Source organism: Geotrypetes seraphini, chromosome 4 (genome assembly GCF_902459505.1).
Source record: "Geotrypetes seraphini chromosome 4, aGeoSer1.1, whole genome shotgun sequence".
NCBI lineage: Eukaryota > Metazoa > Chordata > Amphibia > Gymnophiona > Dermophiidae > Geotrypetes > Geotrypetes seraphini.
In genome coordinates, this window is record NC_047087.1 from 231,711,145 (window position 1) to 231,733,902 (window position 22,758).

At 41.6% G+C, this 22,758-nt stretch overlaps 1 protein-coding gene across 1 annotated transcript in view; it reads right to left on the reverse strand.

Moving 5' to 3' along the window:
- ADAM8 (ADAM metallopeptidase domain 8) overlaps positions 1–22,758 on the reverse strand; it is a 191,406-nt gene that overhangs the window by 58,782 nt on the left and 109,866 nt on the right. The window contains exons 10-13 of the mRNA XM_033943786.1: positions 20,720–20,801; positions 10,760–10,908; positions 8,240–8,417; positions 629–718 (exon numbers count right to left, since the gene is read on the reverse strand). Coding sequence (XP_033799677.1) covers positions 629–718; positions 8,240–8,417; positions 10,760–10,908; positions 20,720–20,801 — 499 coding nt within the window. The remainder of the gene's footprint in view (positions 1–628; positions 719–8,239; positions 8,418–10,759; positions 10,909–20,719; positions 20,802–22,758) is intronic.

Sequence of the window (22,758 nt, forward strand, 5' to 3'; positions counted from 1 at the left end):
CTGCCGCGATCAGCTGATGGCAAGCCCTCATTGTGCCGCTTTCCTCCCTCCCCCCCCATCTCTGGGTGGTGGAAAGGGGTCGTGATCATTGGGGGAGTAAGTGGTCATCTTATCAGTTTGGCCACGCTTGGGGCACTTAGACCTGTTTTACTTTGGTCTAAGTCCAGGCATGTAAGTTCCACCTAGGATGTTCTGGAAAAGCTCCTTTGAGTTCTGGACGTACAGTAGTTTAGAAGTGTTGCTGAACATCCAGAAAGTTTGTTTTGATTATCGGCACTTGGATGTTCCTGCTATTAGGACATCCAAGTGCCAACTTAGGCAGATTTTTGGATGTTTTAAAGTTTTGATTCTGCCCCTCATTTTCAAAGGGAATATTTTTTATTTGAAATGGATGTAAAATCTGTAGGTAAAAAGTACTTCACCTCTAGGAACTCCCTAGATCCCTGCTGAATCATTCAACAGTTTCTGACAACATCTTACAAGCTTCCTGAGAATTTATAGTTTCTTCATTAGCTTGAGATGCACCACTGATTTTTATTCAGACCTCATACAGTTCAAACACGTGGCACTCCTTTGAGTGATGCAGACCGCAGATGATATTCCATGCATTTAGCAAAAGACACGCTACCTTACACCTGTGGCAACACTCTCCCTGTGCACACTCAGCTCCTTCTTTCAGCTTACAGGTTGAAGCATTACAGCAAGGGTTTGTACACATCTGGAAAAGAAGCAAAGTACTCGAGTGAGTCAATAGAAGTTGCTGCAGGATGAAGACGTCTTAAATTTACAACTCAGAGCACAAAAAAAATGCATTTCCAAATAAAAGCTCATTTTGGGATGCCTATGTGAAATATCCAATGAGGAACCTATTTTAAACTTACTTTATAGAAAAATAAGTTTGATTACATTTTTGAAGCAACACAAACAGAAAACTCAAAAGCAGCACTAAGGAAATCCAACTGTTGCTGAAAAAAGACCCTAACCCCACCTCCCATTCCTTACCCCTCTACTACACAGCAAGAGATACATATAGCCTAAGAACATCTCAGAGTGACATAAAACATCAGTACAATGAAAAAAGAAACAGGGGATTCATCCATTAACCTTGTAAAGCATACAACAATCTTCTCAACCTAGGCATCTGTGATGGGATGAGGGAAAACTCAGCATCAGTAAATGAAGCTCATTTGCATATGGATGCTGCAAAGATACCTGGAAACTTTCTATTTACCCTGAGTGAAAAAGGGATTTGAAAACAAGACCTCCATAACAAAGAACCTAGAAAAGTAGAGCTTCTTCTGGAGCTTAGGTGATCCTCAAGGAGAAGAATGCTGGTGAAAGATTAACCCTCGGCAAACCTAACCTTGGCCAGCCATGCCCAGTAGACCTTGCAGTGACTGGAGAGTACTCAAGCTTGACAACTAGCTATGACCAGTAGAGACTGAATGAAGGGCATAGAGAGAGTAGAGAGGGACAAATTGTTCAAACTTTCAAATAATAAAAGAACAAGAGGGCATTCACAAAAGTTGAAAGGGGACAGATTCAAAATGAATGCTAGGAAGTTCTTCTTTACCCTACGTGTGGTGGACACCTGGAATGTACTTCCAGAGAGCATAATAGGGCAGAGAACGGTACTGGGGTTCAAGAAAGGACTGGACAATTTCCTGCTGGAAAAGGGGATAGAGGGGTATAGATAGAGGATTTCTGCACAGGTCCTGGACCTGTTAGGCCGCCGCGTAAAAGGACTGCTGGGCATGATGGACCTCAGGTCTGACCCAGCAGAGGCATTGCTTATGTTCTTATGTCCCCAGAGGCTAGTATTCTCAGGGAGTGACTAGGACAGGAAAGTTTGTAAGAACATGTGCACCAGGGGTATTGTGGTTCCGAGTAACTAGTGTAAATCATTGTGCATAAATTAGGTGTAGATTTCATGAATTGTATAATACTCCACGCATCTTCAGTGAACATCCACTCATGCTCCTTGGCCATGGCCATGCCCCTTTTTCAGTTATGTGCTACAAGATTTGCATGTGCATCTTTACAGAATAGTGCAGTGTTTCTCAACTTGGTCCTGGAGAACCCCCCTTGCCAGTTATGTTTTCAGGATATCCACAATGAATATGCATGAAATAAATTTGCATAATTTTAAAAAAATGATTTGATCTTGGTAGAATACAATATTCCCCTGATTCTGTATAGGTTGCCCAAAGCTGGATATGCAATTTTGAGCATGTATTGATGATCTGTATATAAACTAATATTTGATAATTATTGGCATTATAGGCTAATTGACAGTCATTAGTAGTTACATATGTATCTGTCCTATGCCTCTATTCTATGACCTGTGTGCCAAACTTATCTCACGTGTAACTCTAATGGGGGCATGACCAAGGAAGGGGCATGGATGGGTTAGGGTGTTCCTAAGATTTAGGCACATATTTATAGAATACTGTCATTTCCATGCCTAACTGCCTTTAGTTGGGCACAAGAATTTACACCAGCTTTTGGCAAGTGTAAATGCTTGTGGCCAATGTTAGGTGAAAATAAATGCATGCTAAGTTATTATTCTACAGAGGCAACCAAAGAGTGGGGGTGGCCAGAAGAAACAGGAGACTCAAATTATAGGTTCCAACAAAGCAGTGGCATAGCGAGGGTTAGAGGTGCCAGGAGCGGTGGTGCCCATCTCCCGCCCTCTTCCCCGCCACACATGAACACCCCTTCTCATTTCCTGTACCTTTTAAACTTTTCCAACTCGAGCAGCATGCCCACATCAGTGTCAGCTCACCCTCTGACATCACTTCCAAGGCGCGGGACCCAGAAGTGATGTCCGAGAGAGCGCCGAGGCCGATGCAAGCAGCAATGTTGCTCGCGCTGGAAAAGTAAAAAAGGTACAGGGAAAGGCGTGCGGCAGGGGGAGGAGTGGGGTTGGTGGAGAGGAGGAGGGTTGCCGGCCCTCCCTGCCCCCTTTACTATGCCACTGCAACAAAGTTCTTAAATTTGACATGGAGCTGAAGCTTGCCAAACAGTACGCATCGGTCAGCTGCAATATATTTTTGTTTGCTGATCATTTACCTGCATATTTGTTGGAATAATTTTACTTTCTGGAATAATAGAGATCCCTGATACAGGCACTATTGCCGAAACAAGACCATGTTGGGTCAGTTGTTATCAAAAAAAAAAAATACAACTTTGGTGAGGTCTCCTCCTTTTCTTTGTTGCCTGTATTTCTTCTGCAGAGATTCTTCTTATCATTCTACCAAATAACCTTCATAGAATACCAGCTTAGCACAGACCAGCTTGCATTGGAGTTTACTAAACCGCAGTAGAGATTTTTACCGCAAGCCGGCATGGTAAATGCTCCAGCGCTCATAGGAATCGAATGAGCATCGGAGCATTTACCTCGCAGGCCCCCGATAAAAAGCTCTACTATGGTTTAGTGAAAGGATCCCTTAGTGACAAACTTTGGTTGACCTTTACAGATTTCGCCCCCCAATATGCATAATTTTCATATATTCTGTTCCATATTTACTACTGTATAGCCTTTTGTATATTATAAGTAGCACAGCGTACGAGGGGGTGCTGAAAAATTCTCAGCCCAGCCATGAAGAGAATGGCGTGGATATGGTTCAATCAATGATCTGAAACAATGGCCCTCTTTTACAAAGGCGCGCTAAGCATTTTAGTGCAGATTTAGCGCGCGCTAGATCAACGCATGCGCTAACGCGTCCATAGGATAACATGCACGTGCGCTAATATTTAGAACACGCTAAAAAGCTTAGCACACCTTTGTAAAAGAGGGGGGGAATGTCAAAAACATACTTTAGAATTTTGTTTCTGCACAATGGCACTTAACGAAAATAAGATAACCCTCTTTTCCGCTACAGTGGCAAAATAATGCTCAGAATTTAGGAAGTTGGTTGGTTGGGCTGAGAACTTTTCAGCACCCCCTCGTATTGCATTTAAAATAGCTATTTGTTCCTCGCCCGTTCAAATTGCCCATTTCCACATTTAAATAATAATTATTACAATGTATATCATTTTCTAAAAATATATAGACTGTGCAGAAGCATCACTGATTGTAACTAAATAGACATGGCTTTATTTGATATACTAATACAAAACAGAGGACAAAATTAAATCAAGTTACCCAAGGCATTGCTAATTTTCGTGCCCTTACTGGGGTTTTTGGTAAAGTGACTTGTGCTGTGCAAAATTGTTTAAATATCGATTTTCAATAAACATAAATTTAAAGTGCTTTGAGTGCATAAGGTGCTTGGAAAAAGGGGAGCACTTAACTTTTCCAAGCACCTTATTCACTCAAAACACTTTAAATTTATGTTTATTGAAAATCGATATTTAAGGGCACGAAAATTAGTACCGTATTTTCTCGCATATAACGCGCGCGTTATACGTGGTTTTTACAAACCGCGCATAACCTTGCGCGTTATAAGCGTGAGCGCGTTGTACAAAATTTTTTTTACATAGTTTCCCCCCTCCCCCCGATTCATCACCCGGAAGGAGCGCTCGCACTCCCACCCCGAAGGACCGCTCGCACCCCCACCCGAAGGACCGCTCGCACCCCCACAGCCTCCCCCCCTCCACCATGGAGAAGCTGTCTACCTTGTTTCCAGATGCCAGCCCAGCTGCTTCCTCTGCCGGCGGTCCTGCCCCTCAGAGCCCTGTGCTGCGCTGCTTCCTCTTCAGGCGGTCCCGCCCTTTCTCTGACGTCAGAGAAAGGGCGGGACCGCCGGAAGAGGAAGCAACGCAGCAGGGCTCAGAGAAGGAGCGGGACCGCCGGCAGAGGAAACAGCTGGGCTCGTTGGCATCCGGAAACAAGGTAGACAGCTTCTCCATGGGGGGGGGGAGGCTGTGGGGGTGCGAGCGGTCCTTCGGGTGGGGGTGCGAGCGGTCCTTCGGAGTGGGAGTGCGAGTGCTCCTTCGGGGTGGGGGTGCGAGCGGTCCTTCAGGGTGGGGGTGCGGGTGCGTGCGAGCGGTCCTTCGGGGTGGGGGTGCGAGCGGTCCTGCAGGGGGGTGAATCGGACATCGGGAGGGGGGCATCAGGCTTTCAGGGTAGGGACAGGACTTCAAGGGGGAAAGGAGAGTCGGGGCGGGCGAAAAGAGAGTTGGGGTCTCCAGAGGAGAGTCGGGGCGGGCGAAAGGAGAGTCGGGCAGCATGCGCGGTATATGGGTGTGCGCGGTATATAAAAATTTCTGTACATAAATTTGTGTTTTCCGCGCACTATACCCGTGTGCGCGTTTTACACGGGTGCGCGTTATCTACGTGAAAATACGGTAATGCCTTGGATAATTTGAGGTCTTGTAATTTAAACATTACTTGATTCAATTTTATCCTCTGTTTTGTATTAGTTTTTGCTTTTGGACAAATTTTGGGTTTTCTTCATTTATTATTGATTTATTTGATATACTGCCATTTTTAACAAAAAAGCTAAATCAAAGCGGTGCACATTTAGAGATTTCTATTCCGCCATTGCCTTGCGGTTCAAGGCGGATTAGAAAAGAATTACAAAAAACGTATTACAAGAAGACATCTGGTAATTAATTTCTAGAGGAGATAAAGGGGTCCTTTTATCAAGCCGCGGTATGGGTTTAACGCGCAGAATACCACGCATTAAATCACCTGCCATGCTAGCCGCTAAGGCCTGGATTGAGCAGGCGTTAGTTTTTTAGCCGGCCGTGGGGATTAGCGCATGATGAAATGTCTGATGCGCTAATCCCGCTAGTGCGTCTTGATAAAAGGACCCCAAAGAGTAGATGAGGTTGCTTTGGGGAATCGGGAAGGTATTGGGAAGTGGGAAGGAGCTAGCGGTATTAAGTCGTTTGCAGGAATTTCTTGAAAAGTAGAGTCTTTATTTCTTTTCTGAATGTTTTGTAGTCTGGGATCATAATCAGTAGATTGGAGATTTGGTTGTCGAGTTTTGCTGCTTGTGTGGCTAGGAGGACATCATATAGTTTTTTCCGTTTGACTTCTAAGGGCAATATTTAAAATAAAAAAAACTAGACACAAAAGGACAAAAGGGCAGGTAAGGTTTACAATTTCTTAAGGAAAAAAGCAAGCAGGTTAGGAACAAGAGGGTTGGATGCAGAAAGAATAAGGAGATGAAAAGTAAAGATAAACGTAAGATAGAGACTACCTGATCACAAGTAATATGAAAAAGTTACAAGGAAATTAACTACCTAGTCAGAATTATGGGAAAATATTGCAGAGAGATAAAGACTCCCTAGTCTCGAGTCATAGCAAAGGTTGCGAAGTAACAAACTACCCCGTTTCCCTGAAAATAAGACCTATCCTGAAAATAAGCCCTAGCATGATTTTTAAAGATGCTCCTAATATAAGCCCTACCCCAAAAATAAGCCCTAGTTAAGCTTGACCCCCGAAGCCCTAGTTAAGATTGATCCCTGAAGCCCCCCCCCAAATGTCCCCAACACTCCCTGACTTCATCCTTGACACTAGTGCTGCCTGATTTGCTGAAAAAAATTGGACTTGTCAATTTACCAACTGCTGCTTTAGTAGGCCTCGGAGCGGAGATATGTCAGTCTCATGGTGGGAGGGTCAGTGGGGTTCTGCTGCACAGGGGGATGGGAGGGAGGGATAGAAAGATGCTGCACAAAGGGATGGGTGAAAGGAAATAAAATACTGCACATGGGGGGGGGGGGAGAGGGAGAAAGGAAAGAGGAAGAATTGGGGTGGAGGAGAGGGAGAGATGATTGTTGTACATGAAATAAATGAGACATCCCTGAAAGTAAGCCCTAGTGTGTTTTTTGGACCTAAAATTAAGACACTGTCTTAATTTGGGGGAAACACGGTATTAAGAACTATCAAGAATCTTCACTGAGAGTCCTTAATTCTGATGCAACAATGAAGAGATGCAATATGTACAGTCATCTTTCATGAGGCAGCAGCTCTGGTTGGCAAACATTTTCTGGTTAGATGTAAACACATTTCTATTCTGGGCATCCTCTAATGTTTTCTCTTTAAGCTGTTTCAGTGTCTGGTCTGCCTGTCAGAAGACTTGCATTTTTTTTTTCTGTAGATGAATGCCTGATGGCTTCCTACTCATAAGGCTGTAAAATTATTGTTTAATCTTGAAAATAGTAATAAAACTATACCACCAAGTTCTATATCCCCCTCAAACACTCATGCTGTTTTAGAGCTGATTACAACATATTTGATTCCAATTACTGTATAAATATTTATGCAGATAATGAAACATTACTGTCATCAGCAACTGTTTATTTTATATTCAAAGAAAATTTTTGTAAATACTGGACTATCTTTGCCCTTTAGAAGAACCCAAAGAGCAGTGGGAAAGAATTCTAAAACCTTCACAAGGGGGCTGATGTATTAAATTGTGATGGAAGTTGCAAATACGACTTGGCACCATGGGACGATTTTCTTGTGAAATTTGCTCATTTAAATAAGGAGCTGAGATTCCTGGCAGTTTTCTTGCAATAAAGTCTGCATGAAATCGAGGACTTTTATCAGAAAAAAAATCTTAACTACACCTCCCTGGGGCATAAAAATGCCAGATTGGAAATATGTTTGCAAGAGCTAATGGGCTAATTTGCATGATTTCTCAGCTTTTTAACACCTACTGCATAAGTTTTATGAATAACTTTGCAAACAAAATCTAGCTCGTACAACATCCCAAACAGCATGGGTTAAATTTCATAACTGCAATTACATGTTATTATTTTGCATGTTTTTGTTCACTATTGTGTTTGCAATTTACTGTATTGGCCTTTGTACTAGTCGCGTTCAGGCCCACTCTACTATCACCCACCCGAGGTTGGATGTTGCAGAACCGACCCTGTAGCACTACGAAGAACTTTTATTGTGATGTAATTTCTTGAGTTTGCCTGGTCTCTTCTGATTGTGCTTTGCATAGAGTGTGGGAGTAGCCTAATGGTACTTGTGGATTGGCCACTGTGGAAACAGGATACTGACCCAGTATAGCTTTTCTTATGCTTTTATATAGTGCAGTGGCTCTGATCGTGGCAATCTGGGTTTGCTTTCCACTGCAGCTCCTTGTGACCTTGGGCAAGTCACTTAACCATCTATTGCCCACTAGGGACAGAGAAAGTACCTACATATAATATGTACAGTGCTGTGTACATCTAGTAGTGTTACAGAAATGATTAGTACTGTAGTTACTACCATGGTATTTATAAAATATATGATTTATATATTTTATGAAAGGAGCTATCCTTTTGCCGTTACCTCAAGGGTACCACAGTCACAGTCTTCCCCCTGCTCCACAAACTGGTTTCCACAGACTGGTCCTCCAAAGAGCTGATCCACGTCTGGCTTATTTAGTAAGCAGCTAGGTCTTGAATCACTTAGGAAAGTCTGCAAATCTTGTTTACTGCAGCTGCTGAAATACTTGGGGTAAACCATACTGGAGGAAAGATGAAATAAAATCTAATTATAGGCGATGTGCACAGTTTGAAATGGAAGAGAGAAAGACGTCTCTCTTTATAAGAGAGGCTTCCAATGTACGATTTAAGTCATAATCACAACAAAGTGGTTGCCTATTAAAGTGCGTGCAGCTCGAAATCCACGATCATGACACCACAATACCTTCAATCCTCTCATGCCTCCCAAAGTCTCTTGGATTGTTTCGTTTTGTTGGTGAGAGTGAATCCGAAGTCATACCTAGGGTTACCCCATTTTCAGTAGTAACAAAAGAGGACATGTGGTCCCACCCCACCCTGTTCTGTCCCAGCCCCACCCCATACAAGCCTTGTCTCCTCTCTTTCTCTGAGCTCAGGGCCACATCTGGAGGACCTCTGAGTATGCGCAGATGGGGTGTGATGACATCCACACATGCTTGGAGACCCTTCCGATGCAGTCCCAAGCTCTGGCAGACCTGGGGCCTTTCAAAACCTGGACACGTGGACAGTCCTTTAAAAAGAGGACATGTCTGGGTAAATCCAGACATCTAGTAACCCTAGTCATACCATATCATCTATGGAATATCAATGGAAACTAACCTCTTCCCTACCACCAAAAGCATCAGAGTTGTTAGATTTCTACAATTTTTGAATTTGCCAGTGTGAGGGAGTCTATGACATTACCACTCCCCTCATAGAAGCTAAATAATCCTAAGAAGGATTCTTTTTTTTCCAGGGAGGGGGAGCGGAGAAGACCAGGAAACAGCTCTCAAAAAAGTACAAAGGACCAGATTCTATAAATTGTACCGTCAGTGTCAGCTGGCTAAATAATGGCCGCCGATCGTGTATCAATCACACAATGGTGCTGTTTCTAGAATTGTGGCTTTGTGGAAGGTAGGCACCAGAAATATAGGCCAGGGTTTTAAATGCCTACATTTCTGGCCTCTAACTTTCACGTGAATCAAGTCTAAGGATGCGCTTTATGATACCTAACACCACTTCCGGCATTAGCCACGCCTACAGTGGCATTAGATGTTGTAAAGCACCTCCATAGATTTGATGAAGGCACTGTTTTTCCAGGTACCAGTAATTGCCTACATTTAAAAAAAAAAAAGATTTAAAACTATTTTAATTGACATTTACAGATTAAGTTAGGCGCCTAACTTAAGGCACCATTTATAGAATATGGGCCAAAGGAACGGCTAGAGAGAGAGGAAGCTCCGGAAGGAGCTCAGTGAAATAGGTGGTTTTTTCACTTATGAGACCACTATTCTTCCCCCTCCTGCTGGCTGAGATAATAAGCCCATAATTTTTTGCCATGGCTTGTCTTTATCTCAGGACTTGGCTAAAGCTTCCAAGAAGTAAGAACCTTTTGTCCGACCAGCGGTTGAACTGCAGCCACTGAATCATAGAGTCTTTGAGACTGTTGATGATAGAGCCTGACTACTGGAAGTGGCTCTTGAATTGGTGACTAAGACTGACAAGCTCAGAACTTTAGAAGAGCAGGGGAGGGGAAGAAATAAACTGTTAGCTGTTGCTGTAACTCTGATCTGTAACAGGTTCCAGTATATAATAAACCTTTCCTCTGGACTATCTGACCAGGTATTTGCTGGGAGTATGACCATCATCTCCATTCTGGCTCGGACCAGTCCACAGCCAGGCTAGCTGATATCTAATCACTGTTGTTCTATATGCAAGCTATTTTATGTAGAACAAGACTCCATAGTCCCCAGATGGCCTTTGGCTTTCCCTTCATGTCTTTATCACCAGGATCATCTGCGTTTAATGGCGTAGTAAGGGTAGGAGGTGATCAGGGTGGTGGTGGCCCCCCTGCACCCCCCACACACCCTTCTTTCTATGCCCCTGCTCCTTCCATGCCCCCCACCCCTTCTCACCCCCATTGCACACTCATGCTCTCCCTTCCCCTGTACCTCTAAATCTTTGCCAATGCGAGTGGATTTTCTCCAGCATGCTCCTCACGCCAGCAACGGATTTCCCTCTGATGTCACTTCCTGGCCCCGTGGCCCGGAAGTGATTCAGATGGGGCACCAGGCTGGTGCGAACATCAAGCAGGAGAGGTTGCTCATGCTAGTGATGATCTACAGAGGTATGGGATGGGAGGGAGGGATGGCCCGAGTGTGGTGTGGCGGGGCGGAGAGATGCCAGCACCGCCACTGAAACAGCACCCAGGGCAGTCCACTCCTCCCCCCCCACACACACTTACTTCGCCACTGTTTGTGCTTATCCTATCTTAATTAAGATAGCGTTATCATTTGCTGTTAATGACGAACCATATACCCAATACTAGAGTGGAGGGTGCTAGGAATTTCCACTTTGCTGTTCTTACCCAACCTGCTGTGCCATGACGCATCCACCGTTCACTTTTGGTGCGACACATCTACAGCCCGCAGTATCTTCATCATGTGACATTCCTAAGTTATGCCCCATTTCATGGGCCATAGTGGATGCTGCTGCTAAAGGATTGTTGTTATGATCCTGAAAAGGGGAAAAAAAAAATTATAAGCTCATGGAAATAAACTCAACCTTATTCATGAATTTCCTAGCACTTAGCAAAGGTTGGAAAGAACCTCGCCCTTACCAGATAAGGTTCAATTTTCAATGGGATAGATAGCAGGAGAGTGATCTGGTTGAAAAGAGATACAAAATAGTCTACTAAGGAGCTCATTTTCAAAATAGAAAAATGTCCCAAAAATGACATAATGTGGCATTTGGACATTTTTCTTGCTAAAGTTTTATGTTTGGTATTTAAAGCATTGCAGTGGAATGTTCCAAAGTATCTGTCAGATAAATTGAGGAAATTTGTTCCCATCGTGTTTCTTGCATTCTTCCGAGAAGTATTTACTTCAATTACCATCTTTGGATCGAGTGAAATTGGTTAAGACATGAAAAAGGGCTTTTTGTCTTGCAGGTTCAAGTTTATGGAATTGATTGCCAATTGAAATGCAAGCCATGCAAGCTTATTTGATTTTTCAGAGATTATTGATAACATGGCTTTTTTTCTGAGAGGTTTTATGATGTGAATTGAATCAGATTGGTATAAAGTTATATGTGCTAAATGTTATGGTAATATATGGAACATAAGAACTGCCATCTCTGGATCAGACCTTCGATCCATCAAGTCTGACGATCCGCACACAGGGAGGCCCAGCCAGGTGCACACCTGGCGTAATTTTAGTCACCCATATCCCTCTATGCCTCTCATAAGGAGATGTGCATCTAGTTTGCTTTTAAATCCTAGAACAGTGGATTCCGCAATAACCTCCTCTGGGAGAGCATTCCAGGTGTCCACCACTCATTGCGTGAAGCAGAACTTCCAGATATTTGTCCTGGGCATGTCCCCCCTTAGCTTCAGTCCATGTCCTTTTGTCCGTGTCACATTGGACATTGTAAATAATTTTTTTCCCTGCTCTATTTTGTCGATTCCTTTCAGTATTTTGAAAGTCTTGATCATATCCCCTCGCAGTCTCCTTTTCTCAAGGGAAAACAATCCCAGTCTCTTAAATTGTTCTTCATATTCCAAGTTCTCCATACCTTTTATTAGCTTCGTTGCTTGTCTCTGCACCCTCTCCAGCAGTTTTACATCCTTCTTTAGGTTGGGAGACCAATGTTGGACACAGTATTCCAAATGTGGTCTGACCATTGCCCTATAAAGTGGCATTATAACTTTCTCCGATCTTTATCATGCCTAACATTCTGTTTGCTTTCTTTGCCACTGCTGCGCATTGTGCTGACGGTTTCAGGGTCCTATCTATCAGTATACCCAGGTCCTTTTCTTGTTCGCTCTTACCCAGAGTTGCACCTGACATTCTATACTCCTTGTTCTATACTCTATGTTCCTTGTTCTTTCTGCCTAAATGCATTTTTGCACTTTTCCACATTAAACTTCATCTGCCATTTCTCTGCCCATTTCTCTAACTGACACAAGTCACTCTGGAGTTCCTCGAAATCCTTCTGCAATCTGATTGCCCGGCATAGCTTTGTGTCGTCTGCAAACTTGATGATCTCACTGGATGTTCCTTCTTCTAGGTCATTGATTAAAATATTAAATAAGATGGGCCCAAGTAAAGAGCCTTGGGGCACAGCGCTAGTCACTTTCTCCCAGTCTGAGAACTTCCCATTTATGCCCACTCTATGCTTTCTGTTCTCCAGCCATTTGCCTATCCATCTTAGTATATCTCCCTATATTCCATGGCTTTGTAGTTTCCTGAGAAGTCTTTCATGTGGAACCTTGTCGAACACTTTCTGGAAGTCCAAGTATATTATGTCCACCAGTTCTCCACTATCAATTTGTTTGTTCATGGTCTCAAAAAATTGAAGTAAATTCGTCAAACATGATTTCCCTTTCCTGAAGCCATGTTGACTGGCTCTCATCAGGTGGTGTGCATCCAAGTGCTGGACTATGCTATCTTTAATCAGTGCTTCAACCATCTTTCCAGGGACAGACGTAAGACTCACAGGTCTGTAGTTGCCTGGTTCTCCTCTTGATCCTTTTTTGAAAATTGGCGTGACGTTCGCTATCTTCTAATCGTCCGGTATCTGTCCAGTTATAATTCACAGGTTGGCAAGTTTTTGCAAAAGCTCTCTGATTTCAACCTTCAGTTCTTTTAAGACTTTCAGGTGAATTCCATCAGGTCCAGGGGATTTGTCGCTTTTAAGATTGTCGATCTGGTAGTATATCTGGTCCAAGTCCACTTCTACTGTAGTGAGGCTGTCCTCTATTACTCCTCTGAAAACTTTCACTGCTTCTGGTATTGTTGCGGTGTCCTCTTTCGTAAAGATAGACGCAAAGAAGGAATTTAGTCTGTCTGCAATTTGGTTGTCTTCCTTGATGTACCCTTTTCTTCCCTGGTCATCCGGCGGTCCCACCGCCTCTTTTGCAGGTTTTTTTCCTTTTACGTATCTAAAGACTTTTACTGATATTGAATGACAGATTATGCATATTTATTAGAAGAGTTATTGATAGGGAGGAGTATATTAGTTGGGAAGATGGCATAATTGGGAGAGCTTATTTATTATATTGCCAATTGTATTGCATTATGTAATGTTTTAGTACAGGCAGTCCTCAAGTTACAGACACATAAGTACGACTCGTACTTAAGAATGTGGTCGTGGCTTCATTTGATTTCACTGAGCAGTATTTCCACTGGCATAGACTCTCCTACACTTCTCCTGCAGCAGATTCAGGAATGATGCATGGCCACATTAAGGACAGTGTGTGGTTGTGAATGCTCTACCTTAGAGGGAACACTGGGGGACAGTTGGCCCTTTTGTCAGCTGGGAGCAGAAGTAAGAAGCAAGATCTTAAAATCTACAAGTTCTGAGTTACATACGAATCCAACTTAAGAACAGAACTAATTCTTAAACCAGGGACTGCCTGTATTGTAAACCGATTTGGCACTTCAGTTTGAGCAGTATGTCAAGTATTAAAATCAAATCAAATTCAAAATCCATATTTTAGATGTTTTTCCAGGCTGGTCATCCCCTGTTCGTCTAAATTCCAAGGGGGCATGTTAAAGGCATGTTTTTGGTGGGCTTAGGGCAGGCTTAAGACTTGGATGGTATGCAGCGATAATTCAAACATTTAACAAAACATCCAGGGCACCATTTAGATGTCTGGGACTAGACCTGTTTTAAAATGAAAAAGGGCCAAAGAGGTGCCAAAACTGACCAGATGACCACTAAAGGGATTAAGGCATAACCTTCCCTTACTATTAAGAACATAAGAATAGCCAATCTAGGTCACTAGTACCTGGACAAAACCCATGGACTAGCAATATTCCATGCTACCGATACAGGGCAAGCAGTGGCTTCCCCCATGTTTTTTTCAATAATAGACTATGGACTTTTCCTCCAGGAACTTGTCCAAACCTTTCTTAAAACCAGCTACGCTATCCGCTTTTACCATATTCTCTGGCAACGTATTTCAGAGCTTAATTATTCTCCCCCAGTGGTCACTGACCCCCTGCCACCACCCAAAGACGTGAAAGAAATAGTACATTCCAGCTTGTATTACAGTTTTGGATGGCCACACAGACACAGTTCAGCAGATCAAAGGGGCATTAAGGGGTACTGCAGTGAATGTCACATTAAAAAGTCCCACATCACTATAACCTGCTTATACTGTATGGTGAGTCCTCCAAAACCCACCCAAAACCTACTGTACCTATATGAAGATACCTGCAGGAATAAGGGCTATTGTTGTAGTGTACATATGGCTACAGTTTTGGGTGGGTTTTGGAGGACTCACCATACAATATAAGCAGGTTATGATGAGTTGTATACCTGGGACTTTTTAATGTGATGTTACTGCAGTATACCCTAGAATGTCCCTCTGCTCTGCTGAGCTATCTGTGGCCAGTTTGCTAAGAATGCTGGCTGCTTGTACGTCCCAATGGCTTGTTTGTGTCCATTTTTCTTTTTGTTTGGACATTTCTTTTTTGAAAATGGTCCAAAAATATAGACTCACTGAACAAAAAAAAACAACAACAACAAAAAGTCTAGAAATGGTCATTTTTGAAAATAAAAGATGTTTTGCTATTTTGAAAATGGTCATTATCTCTAAAGGATTTTTGGACGTGTTTCCCATAATGTCCAAACTCGGACTTGGATGTCCTGTTGAAAATACCCCTCCCACATCTATTTATATTTACTGGAAAGACTGTGTACTTATATATATATATATTTTTTAATCTTTATTAATTTTCAATCTAAAATCAGTGCTTACAAGAATTCATACAAGTTATTTAAAAAACAGCACTAACATCCATCAAATAAATACATGAGAAATCATTTTCACCCCCTCCCCCCTGATTGCATTAAAAAAAAAAAAACAAACCACCATACAATAGTACATACATATCTTTAAAAAACCAATCTCAATATAATATCCCTCTCACTCCCACCCCCCTCCCCGGATGTGCAGTTATAACCAGAACGAAAAGAATAAACCACTCAATTAGAATTGATAAAATTGGTCAATGGATCCAACATCAGCCTAAACAACTTATTACCCCTTTGCTCAGAAATCATTTTCTCATAACTATAACACAAGCATAACGAATTCCACCAAAATGTGAAATTTAATCTGTCAAAATTCTTCCAATTTTTCATGACCATTTGCATGGCTACCCCAGTCATTATACCCAGTAATCTGTTTTTTTTGTCTATCTATTGGAGGTATAAGAGATAACAATGTCCCACAGATTACTGCTTCATATGACAGCGTAATTGCAGTCTCCAGAATCAGATTATGTCCCCATATAGATCTCCAGAAGTTAAGTATCAAAGGCCAATAGAACAACAGATGATCCAGTGTCCCTATGTCAAGATGACAGTGCCAGCATTTATTACATTTTGAACTATCTAACTTTTGTAATCTAACAGGGGTCCAAAAACATCTATGCAACAACAAAAAAAAAAACATGTTTGTCTCATAGATGATGACGCTCATCTTCCAAGTCCAAATCTGTGGCCAATGAGTAGCAGAAATCTGCTGTTTAATCTCAATGCTCCAAATATAACTCAAGCTTGTTTTTGGTTTCTTATTCATATAATCAGCTATTAATATATACCACTTGGCTGCCTGATGCTCTAGAAAATCTGTCTGGAAGCATAAGCCCGGCAAGTTATACTGATTATTTAGATTTTGCCAATCAGGAAACCCCCTTCTGAATGGCCTGCCTCAACTGCAACCACTTATACGCTTGAGACTTGGAAATACTGAATGATTGTTGCAGTCGTGAAAAATCAAGCATTTTCCCATTTGATAACACATCATCTAGCGTACGTATGCCTGCCTGCAGCCAATGCTTCCAGAGGATCTTAGATTCGCCAATTTGAATCTTGGAGTTCAACTATAAGGACTGACACATGGATTTTCCTACTGGTATATCTGTTAAGTTGTTAACAAATTTTAAGGTGTTCCATGTGGCTAATAAGATACTATTGTCTTTATAAATTCTAGGCAATTTGATACTCACCATATGACATAATCTTAATAGGTTACTATAATGCACTTATCAGTATCAACTCCTTTTAATGATGAGAATATTTAATATATTACTATAGTACTGGGACAACTCTTCCTTGTTCCCACTTTCCGTTCTCATTCATACATTTTATGCTATATTAGCACTGCTTAATGACCCTCAGAAACACCACCTGAGACTCATAATATTCATTGTCTTAGGCTTTAAGTACTGTCTCTTTATCGGGGTATACTACCTAAGCAGTGCTCACTCATTTAATCCTTAAATATATACATAAATAAATATGCAATTTAGCTTTAGATAATATTAAAGTGACTAGTGACTTATCTTCTGTGATTGTTCTTTCAGGGATAGCTTAGCCGACATATTTCACCAAACTGTTTTTTTCAAGGCTACTTTCCTTACTACTCAAATCGACCACATCGATACTCATTTGGTAGCAGACTACAAGCAAAATCATCATCTTGACAGTTTGGACTCTCCCCCACCAAGAAAGATGTAATGGGTTCTAATGCTCACACATTTCTTTGACTTTCAGCAATAAACATAAGAACATAAGAATTGCCGCTGCTAGGTCAGACCAGTGGTCCATCGTGCCCATGAGTCTACTCACACGACGGCCCTCTGAGACTAACTAAGACTAGCCCTACCTGTGTACGTTCTGGTTCAGCAAGAACTTGTCTAACTTTGTCTTGAATCCCTGGAGGTTGTTTTCCCCTATAACAGACTCCGGAAGAGTGTTCCAGTTTTCTACCACTCTCTGGGTGAAGAATAACTTCCTTACGTTCGTACGGAATCTATCCCCTTTCAACTTTAGAGAGTGCCTTCTCGTTTTCCCTACCTTGGAGAGAGTTAACTACCTGCCCTTATCTACTAAGTTTATTCCCTTCAATACCTTAAATGTTTCGATCATGTCCCCTCTCAATCTCCTCTATTCGAGGGAGAAGAGGTCCAGTTTCTCTAATCTTTTGCTGTACGGCAGCTCCTCCAACCCCTTAACCATCTTCATCACTTTTCTCTGACCCTTTTGAGTAGTACCATGTCCTTTTTCATGTACGGCGACCAGTGCTGGACACAGTACTCCAGGTGAGGGCGCACAATGGCCTGGTACAGTGGCATGATAACCTTCTCCGATCTGTTCGTGATCCCTTTCTTTATCATTCCTAGCATTCCATTTGCCCTTTTCGCCGCTGCGTGGATGGCTTCATTGACTCTCATTGTGTCTTCCAACGTTTTTTGAATCATAATACCTAAATATTTTAAACCTTCTTCCTTCCAAAGGAAAGGGAATGGATCAAATATTCCTTTTACATAATGTACATTTAGCGGAAGAACCTCAGATTTACTCCAATTTATTTTGTATCCAGAAAATTTTCCAAATTGGTCAATCAAATCTAGTAAATGTGGAATGGTAGATTCAGGATTCTTCAAATTAAACAAGATATCATCTGCTTAAGCAGAGACCTTATATTCCCGACCTGCATAAGGAATACCCTGTATCTCCTTTGACTGTTGAATAGCCAATAACAAGGGTTCAAGAACAATGTCAAAAAGCAAAGGGGATAACTTGTCTAACTCCCCTCTCCAGACAAAAGTGTTCTGAAAAAGTATTATTAATATATAATCTGGCAGAAGGGGAACTATACAAGGTTTGAATCATTTGAACAAATCCGGATCCTATACCAAACCAATCCATTGCTTGATACATGAAGGTCCATTCTACACGATCAAAGGCCTTCTCTGCATCCAATCTGGTGTTATTTGAAGAATGTCTTTGAGCAACGAAACCTGTTTGGTTCATACCAATAATATAAGGGAGAGCCTTAGCTAAGCAACAAGCCAATAATTTAGCCAGGAGTTTTCCATCCACATTAATGAAAGAAATAGGCCTGTAGTTTGAAACCAACATGGGATCTTTATTTGGCTTTGGCAAAACAATACGACCTTTAATTAGTTGTGACTGATATAAATTTATAAGATGAGGTAAAAGTGTATTTTGAAATGATTTGTAAAACTCCACAGTGAATCCATCACCAGCTGGAGCGGATCCAACTCTAAGGGACTTCAACGCTGTCTGAAGTTCTTTAAGTGATATAGACGCTTCAAGATTTCCTTTTATATGCTCGGGAATTTTTGGCCCATGAATTAACTTTAAAAATTCAGTTCCCTCAATTTCTTTATTTGAATAAAGCTCAGAAGAATATAAAGCTTTGTAATAATTCAAAAATTGATTTAAAATATGTCCAATTTGAGAATGAGCTTTACCCTTCTCATTCTTAATAGCCACAATCTTTACTTTTTTTTTTTTGGCTTTGAGATAATTAGCCAATAATCTTCCCGCTTTATTCGAGTATCCATAATACAGAGTTTGCCGAGAAAACAAATCTTTCCTAACCAATTGCGAAGAAATCTCATTATATTTATATTTAGCTTTCAGAAGAGCCTGCAATGTATTTTGTTCCCATTTTGAAGCCAATTGTGACTCTAAATTCTTAATAATTTGTTCCAAATCAGAAAATTCCATTTTTAACAGTCTCTTAATATGTGCCGAATATGAAATGATTTGCTTTGAAAGCATCCCATAATGTTTCTAAAGAAATTTCCTCTGAGGTATTGAGTTGAAAGTATTCATTCATTTTTATTTGAAATTCCTCAAGAAAGTTTGAATCTTCAAACAATGTATTATTAAATCTCCAAACAGGTCTACTACAATCCTTTTCAGCAAATTGAAATTCAATCCAAACTCCAGCATGATCTGACAAAATGACTGAATCTATGCTGGCTTTTGTAACCTGCTGAGTTAATTGAACTGAAACAAAAATATAATCTATTCTTGAAAAAGAGTTATGCACATGGGAACAAAAGGAAAATTCACGAGCATTAAAATGAAGAATCCACCATATATCTTTCAAGCCACAAGACTGTACTAAATTAACTAAACCCAATGATTTTGATAACTTACTGGGTTGTTTATCCAGCAATGGATCCATAACAGCATTGAAGTCCCCCGATACTATTAAATTAGAAGTAGCCAGTGGCAGAATAAACTGTTGTAGATTTTTGAAAAATTCAGCCCAATGTAAATTAGGAGCATAAATATTAAGAAGCGACAGGTTATCTTTTCCTGAGCTCATGTCCACTTGAATCCATCTTCCCATAGGATCCACTTTAATTGCACCAAATACAGCTGAACATTTTCTATTCACTAGCATAGCCACCCCAGCCTTTTTCTGCACTGCAGGAGTGAAAAAACTATGCTTAACCCACCTCCCTTCCAACTTAGCCGCTTCAATAGAAGATAAGTGTGTTTTCTGAATAAAATATATATCCGCCTCCTGTTGTTTTAAAAAATAAGTGCTTTTTTTCCTCTTTATAGGATGATTGAGCCCATTGACATTTAAGGAAAACAATTTTAAACTTATTGTAAAATTTTAACATAAAGGGACCATGAAAAATAAACCAAAATTACATTTAACCCTATCAGTGCCAGTAAGACATTGCACATCCAAAACCCATTAGGAAGACCCCCCATTTCCCCTCCCTCCACCGAACCTAATAAATAACACAACTGCTTGGGAGTGCCCATATAGACTAGTAATCAGAAGCTCCCTCCAGGCGTAACTATTACTTCCCCTACAAAAACCAGATAATGACATCACCAATGTATAACATATGTTTTAATACTTCCATTTCACAAGAAGCGCAAAAATTTTTTATTTTAATTGATGAACATGTTAGCCTAAAACCGATATAGCAAAAAATGTACCTGCTAACACATTTTTAATTAATTACCTTTCAAAATTACAGGTTTCTGAGGGAATGTGCATTCTGTGCTAAAACAAAACACCCAAAAGTAGCAGATGGTGTCAAAATATTTTTTTTCTACATAAGTCTGCTTCACATCATCACTTACACAGTGCCTGGAGCTAAGCCACCTAGAGCCATCCAGTACAAATGAAACTGGGAAGAGGGAATGAAGAGACAGGCAGAGGAGAAATGAAGGGAGGAGAAAGCAAGGGGAGTGGGAAGGGGGAGGAGTTTGAACAAGGAGAGAAATGGAAAGAAAATGCAAGGAGAGGTATAAATGATGAGGGAACAGGAGGAAGAGCAAAAGAAAGGAGTGAGAGAGTATGACTCTTCCCTGGCAGCTTTCACCCAAACACTGAATCCTCGGTCTATATTCCCCAGGTGAGGTTTTAAACTTGATATCAATGTACTCCATCACTTTTATTAATTTTCCCACATTACTACAAAGTTTGTCTGTGGATGCATAAATGCTCATGGTTTTGCGTGCTTACCTGATTTACTGCTCCAGAGTCACCTGTACACATTGCCAACTTTGTTGCTAGTCCAACTGTAGTGCCTTCAAAATCTACGCCTCTAGAGAGAAATAAGGGCTGTATAAATGAAGGATGACTAGATAGATGGACAGTAAACATGTGAGTAGAGATAACCAGTCTGATTCGCATTCTAAGTTCTACCCTGAAGTATTTTGCGATTGTTATCATGCTACACCTTATTCGAAAGCAGAATTTGAAACTTTGGAATACTTTCTTTTGTAGCACACACTAGACTCTCACCCCCCCCCCCCCCCCGCCCCCAATGCTGTGGCATGGCAAAAAGAGTTAACTTTAGCTGAAATCCCTATGCCCAACTGACAATCTCTGATGAACATAACCAATGGTTGTCAGCAAGTACCAAGTAACAAACGACTTATGGGGGCTGCCACTTGTGTGATAGTTTCTTGATGGAATGGTTTGCCATTGCCTTCCCCTTTTGTCTCCTCCCCTTCCCCACTAAGGTTGGGTATTCATTTACAAATTAAAAATGGATGGCTGAGTTGGCCAGAGGTTGGTTGCCTGATAGAGATCCTAGTGGAGGATTTGAACTCAGGTTGTGGGTGCAGTGGGCAAAGTGATCTACCGATTGCACCATGAGATCTATTCTTACATTATTTATACAGCTGAGATGGCACTCACGTTATTAGCTGGGCATTATCATGCTTCTTCTTCTTTAGCAGCTCAGTTTTGCGCCATGCAAGGAAATTATTTAGGGTGGTGTCAGCATTGGAACTGACCAAAATCTTGTCTCTGTTAGACCAGATCTCCAGACCAATTAAAGCCACACGGAAATTGAGAGCCTGATACAGCTGCAGACACAAAAAAGCAAAAATCCAAATTATTATAAAAAACAGAGTCAAAACAAACTGCACTTGATAGCATGTTGGAACTTTCTGAATCATGCCATATATTAAAGGCCTGGGAGGGAGAAGCAATCAGGCCTGATCGTGAGTTTGGAGGAACAGAACAGACAAGACCCATTGTGACATCACTGTTCAGAGTACACGGTATCATAATAGGTAATATTAAACTCGGTTGCATAGTAAGGGGGAGAAGGGTGGAGCGCCCTGAGTGCTGTGTCAGTGGAGGCGCTGGCACCTCTCCGCCCTGCCCCACCATACTACGCCACACTTGTGCAAATTCCCCCCCCCCTTCCACTGCGTACCTCTGTAGAACTTCGCTAGCAACATCTCCTGCCTGTTGCTCGCGCCAGCCTGGTTCCCTTCTGAATCACTTCCAGGTCATGAGGCCAGGAAGTGATGTCAGAGGGAAATACAACACTGGTGTGAGGAGCAAGCTGGAGAAAAGCCACTCGTGCTGGCAAATATTTAGAGCTTTGGGGAGAGGGAGAATATGAGTGTGGATTGGGGGTGGGAAGGAGTAGGGGGGGGTGAGGAAGGAGCAGTGCTAAGGTTCTCTGTTTGAGGTGGAGTCCCTTCCGAAACAGGCTGTGTCTCCTGTATTGCACAGAGAGCCAAACCTTCCAAAGTCATCTTGATTAACCGCCATGGAGTTGCAGCTACTGGAGGCATAGCACATGACAATCCTTTACGCTTCCCCATCGCAAAACGGGTAAGGTAAAAGTCGGTTTTGTCCAAACTCCATTTAGTAGTGAAGCTCTCCAGGTGCGTTTGCTCCCAACACCATATTGACCCCTGCATAAGATCTATTTGCAAGCATTGCTTTCATTGTATGCAAATAGATCTCATGCATGTTCATTTGGGAAATCCAGAAAACCTGACCCGGCAAGGGCCAAGGTTGGACGCCTCAGTTCTTCATGTTCTTATAGAAAAGGACAAAGCCTTTGGAAATATGGTACCCAAATTTTGGTGTCCTGTTACAAAATTGCTTCTTAAATTAGTGCATGCTAATTCTCACATTAATTGCCTAGAATAGAAAAATCTGTGGCTCGAAGGTACATGTGGTGCTGGCAGTCAAGCCTGTTTGAGAAAAGGCAGGGTGGCGGCAATGAAAGAGATGCTTCCATCGCTCTGCTA